The sequence below is a fragment of the Notothenia coriiceps genome, unplaced genomic scaffold (genome assembly GCF_000735185.1).
Source record: "Notothenia coriiceps isolate Sejong01 unplaced genomic scaffold, NC01 NC01_scaffold00028548, whole genome shotgun sequence".
Classification (NCBI taxonomy): Eukaryota; Metazoa; Chordata; class Actinopteri; order Perciformes; family Nototheniidae; genus Notothenia; species Notothenia coriiceps.
Window position 1 is genome coordinate 6,509 of NW_011361249.1, and position 5,286 is coordinate 11,794.

General features: G+C 42.2%; 1 protein-coding gene across 1 annotated transcript; it reads left to right on the forward strand.

Annotated features, from left to right (window-relative positions):
• Nucleotides 1-918: 918 nt before the first annotated feature.
• On the forward strand, nucleotides 919-3,734 carry dmrta2 (DMRT-like family A2). Its single transcript, XM_010785990.1, has 2 exons — nucleotides 919-1,375; nucleotides 1,841-3,734. The coding sequence occupies exons 1-2, from the start codon at nucleotides 919-921 to the stop codon at nucleotides 2,710-2,712; spliced, it is 1,329 nt and encodes a 442-aa protein (XP_010784292.1). The 3' UTR covers nucleotides 2,713-3,734.
• Nucleotides 3,735-5,286: the final 1,552 nt, after the last annotated feature.

The window sequence follows — 5,286 nt, forward strand, 5'->3', positions numbered from 1 at the left end:
ACACTATGGACACTTACAATAATGTCGCCATGATACAGAACATTTTCTAAAGAATAAATACCGCAGAAAGATATTAAAAAGGGTGAGTATTTCTCTTAATTTTAGGGCTATTTAGTTATTTGTACGTGTCCTATTTGGCTGCATATCGCCCCGTGATGAAGGCTTGGGGAACAGGCCATTGTTTAAAATCTATTAAATCTTTTGGGGAAATACACAGCATCGATTTTTAGCTTTCCGGGAACTCCTTTCAGATTCTTAACACTTGATATTTGGAAATAAGAACTCAGGTGGACACAGTTAAAAAAAAAAAAAAAGCAGCAAGCCAATCAGATTGCTCCTTTCCCCTTTGGCCAATGACAGGCGCCACATTGTTGTCAAATTTGTCTAATGAAAACGTAGGAGCAACAATAGAGAGAGGAGGGGGGGGGATGATCTGTATCCACTGACAGTCTCTGGAGGAAGTTAGTGTCTCGGGCTGCAGATCCTCGCGGACACTTTACACTCTCCGCGCGCAGGAATGGTCGCTGCTTTCTCGCTCCTGGATATAAACTCCACAGTATCTTCATATTTTTGACTTCTTCTCCTGCTGCAGGCTCCTTTGAACAGTTTACATTTCGATTCATTTTTGCTCGATTATCAGTATAGACTTGATCTGAGTTGTGCTGATAGTAGGCTAAACCTAAAACAGATCGATCAGAACAAAGCAGTTTTGTTACTTTTTCTTCTTCTGCAGACTTCTTTGAACAGTTTGCATTACGATCATAGTTTTTAGTTGTTGCTCTATTCTCAGTAACCTTCACCTGTTGCCTCGACATGACGAGCAGCGCAGAGCAGATGTGAGCGTCCTGAACTAGAAAACCTAAAGCAGATCGTACAGAAGAGCGCACTTTTCTTATTTTTTTTAGTTCACTAACAATCATGGATCTGAGATCGGAGCATCCCTCAATCTCCTCCGTGTCTCAAATGCATCCCGGAGCGGCAGCGGCGGCCGCAGCAGCCTCCATCCCGGTGTCCATAGCAAACAGCATCCTGCGCGGCACACCTCTCATCCTGCGCTCCTCCGACAAATACCCACGCACCCCGAAGTGTGCGCGCTGCAGGAACCACGGGGTCGTGTCCGCGCTCAAGGGCCACAAGCGTTACTGCCGCTGGAAGGACTGCATGTGCGCAAAGTGCACGCTCATCGCGGAGCGGCAGCGCGTGATGGCGGCGCAGGTGGCGCTGAGGCGGCAGCAGGCGCAGGAGGAGAACGAGGCCCGCGAGCTGCAGATGCTTTACGGCACCGCGGAGGGACTGGCTCTCGCGGCGGCTAATGGCATCATCCCGCCCCGACCCAACTACGACGTGTTCACCATGAGCGGCGAGAGCCACTCAGGTGAGCGTTACGCATCAATGTGGAAGCATAAGGGCACTAGTTTGTGTGTAAAACCTCCGCACTACAGGTGTGAAAGCACGTTAAAAAAAAAAATTGAGATAAAGTTGTGAGTAAAGGCCTAAATATGAATGATGTTCCTGCCTATTCTATATTTAATTGATTTGATATTTTTGGTGACCTTGCTTGTCAAGACAAGATTTGTAAATAGTTGTTTTTTTCTGGCATATTAAATGTATTGATTTTTATTTTCGGCAGAAACTGGTCCAGCTGTCCAGTTAAATTATAATACCTTATAGTGCATGCTGTCTCTTTAAAGTCCTGTTTGATTTAGCTTTTTTATTTCCTAAAGTGGGACATCTTTCGCTGATTAATTATCTGGTTTCGATCAAATGTTTCCCATGTAAAGTGTACATGTTGGCATGTGTATCCCCATCTCACGCTGTGATTTCCTGCTTGTGTCAACAGATTCAGGTATCCAGAAGTATGAGCTGTTTACAAAGAGTCAGAGCTCCGCAGTCTCTCAGCTGACTCTGGGGAAACCAGCCTCCACAGAGAGTGACTCTGCGCCGGGCATCTCCTCCCCGGACGGCCGGCACGGAGGCTCCGGTTCAGAGAACGGAGACAGCGAGTCCTTCATCAGCTCCCCGGTGTCCAAACCTCGGAAAGACGGCGGGGAAACTCCTCGCTCGGTCAGCTCCCTCGGCTCAGACTCCGGCTCTGAGACCGACAAAGACGAGCAGGAGGCCTCTCCGTCCTCCGCGGCCTCCCGGCACATGAACGCCATCGACATCCTGACCCGGGTGTTCCCGAGCCACAAGAGGAGCGTGCTGGAGCTCGTGCTGCAGGGCTGCGGGAAGGACGTGGTGCAGGCCATCGAGCAGATCCTCAACAACAGCGGGGGCGCCAACTCCAACAAGGCCGGCACAGAAGGGGCGTGGACGGCGGAGAGAGTGCTCCAAAGCGCGCAGCAGCTCCAGCACTCTTCTGCATCCACTACCGGGGTTCCGAGGCCCATGCTCCCCGGTGCCATGACGCTCAGCAACCGATCAGCGTTCTCTCCTCTGCAGCCGAACTCTCCACACTTCGCCGACCCCAGCACCTATCCTCTGGGTACACATCTGGGGCTGAACCCCCTGAGGCTCGCCTACTCCGCGCACAGCCGGGGATTGGCCTTCATGACGCCGTACTCCACCGGCCTGATGCCCATGGGCTTCAGACCCCCGATGGACTATGCCTTCAGTGACCTGATAAGAGACAGGACAATGTTGCACAAGGAGCAGGGCTACCCTAGCGGTCTGTACGGGCCTCTGGTCAACAACACTCCGGAGAAACAGTGAGGCGAGGCGGACTGATCTCAGAGACTTGCTGCACCGAAAAAACTGAAACTCTAATTACATGTATGAAGTCAACAAATGTCACATAACTGTATTAGGTTAGTTGAAAAATATTAAGTTGAAACTTGATATTTCTTATATATATTTATGTTGTATTGTTGGAGGAACCTGTGTTTCATTGCACACCTGTAGATGCGTACATGACAAATAAAACCATTACACCTTCAATCAACCTAATACAGTTAAGTGAAATCTGTTAACATAATACCTTTAATTAAAGTCAATGGTTTTTAGTGTGCGGTGTGTCTGTAGCCACAAGTGTTGAATGTTCCTGGAGACAAATCTGTGATGTGTTTTTTTTTTTTGGCTGCAGGCTGCTGTAAATAATAGGATTATCTGGCTTGTAGTCAAATGGTCTGAGAGAGGAAAACTTATGTGTCATTTTCCAAAAGGATTTTATATGTTTGGATGACATTCCCCACGATTAATTAAAGCTAAAAAGATATTTATAAAAATCCAGAATAAACCACAATGAAGCTGGGAAAGTAAAATAGAAAATAAACACTGTTTTATTTCTGATTTTAATGTAATTTCTGCAGGATTTAAAAATACTTCTACAAAGAAAATGATGTATCAGATAGTCCCATTTTCAGCTGGTTGGTGAAACTGAAGTGCAAATGATGTACTTTAAATATGCATTTATCTCTCACACACATATGGAATATTAAACGAGGCAAAATTAAGTTATTATAACATGTAGATTACTGATGTTAACCCTGTTTCCTGATGTACTGAACTAATGATGTGTAAATGCCATCCTTTTCTTTTCTTATTATTTCACTTTTCTCACCTATATTTGTTTAGTTAATTTCCAACTGCCTGTATTATATAATGCATTTGGTAAACGCTATGCTATATTTGACTTTTCATTTATCCTTTAGTCAGCCTTAAATATTTTGTGACAAAGTGCTGGATCAAGTCAGTTCATCTTCAAATGTTACAAGCTGTGCTGTCACATTGTATGAATATGCTGGAAATAAATGTTATTTTAAAGAAAAACGAAAGGTATTATCTTTGTGTGTTGAGACTGAGACCATATGAGAATATAACACCCCACATACACACATTTTCATTTGGGCGGGAAGCATCAACATGGCACAAACTTAAATCCTTCAAGATATAAATGTCACTTACTGATGAAACTCTCAAATCTATTTACACAGCAAATCTCAACAAGCATGCTTGCAAGTGTTTACTGATAAATTAAGTATACAGGACGCATCAACATTGATCAAACTTAAATCCTTCCAGATGTGTCAGATATCTTTTTGCAGTTGTTGGTACAACTTTCACTTTCTTATAAAATAAACTATAATTTATTCACAAAGCAAATCTCAACAAGCATACTCGCAAGTGTTTACTGATAAATTATGGAAATAGGGGCACGCGTTTTAAGATAATGAACATTTATTGAGATTATAATCTGATTTCTTATTTAAATAATATATAAACAGGTAGAAAGTAAAAAAGATATGAACTCATTTCCTGAACGCATGTAGTGTACTAAATACAATTAAAAATAAATAATCTGCATTATATATAATCTCAATTATATCGACACATTTTAAAAAGACTGATCTAATTTGAAATTGTCTGAATGTTGTCTTTGGTGTTTGTTTGGCACTTCATAAAATAATGCTTACATTAACATTTGTAATACACATATATTTGTTTAAGGCTAGAAAGAAGGACAGAGACATCTTTTATTTTATTTCATTAGCAACACTGCTAAATAATAACCTCAATGTTGCAGTGTATGCAGAATATATACAGAATCTAGCGGTGGCGCAGACTTTGAGAAGGCAATAACATATTATATTTTTAAAAGGAAGAAGACAGTATTTTACAAACAGCCAGCAGTTTCATCTGATAGATATCCGATGAGCTTTTATTTGTTTGTGCAGGAATTTAGATGACAAATACAATTGACGTTTCAATCCAATTATTCAATTAACTTCTCCTTATTGGATAAACTACGGGATCCTTATTAACTAGTTGATTTTGCCACGACAATACAGGGAGAAATCTAGACAGTTTATCATTTGAGGTAATTTGTTTGTGGCAACTGTAGGCCAGAGGAAAATAATAGAAACGTATAAAAGCAATGTTTGTTTTTTTACAAAGAGGGAACCTGGATCACTGGCCTATTATTGAGAATATATCGACCATGCGGGATAATTTGTGGAGAAGTAACACAACTAAACATTTTCTATTGCAAACCTACTTGAATGACTTGATGAATCCTCCTCTAAATCTTATTTGAACGTTATTCCGTGAGCATTACTGTCTCACTGGACGCCATAGTTTCACCGCTGGTGTTAGGCCTTTTACGAATTACAACACTTTCTTCTTCTCAGGGATTTTTATTCTCCAAATTCACCATGTCTGAAGAGCAGTGGCGCCACCTGCAGGCCAACCAACACCTGCACCTAAGAAATCCTGTCTGCATCCTTCTCCAAATAAAATGGTAAATGACATTATTCTTCAAATGATGATGTCCGTCTGATCCTCGATGCT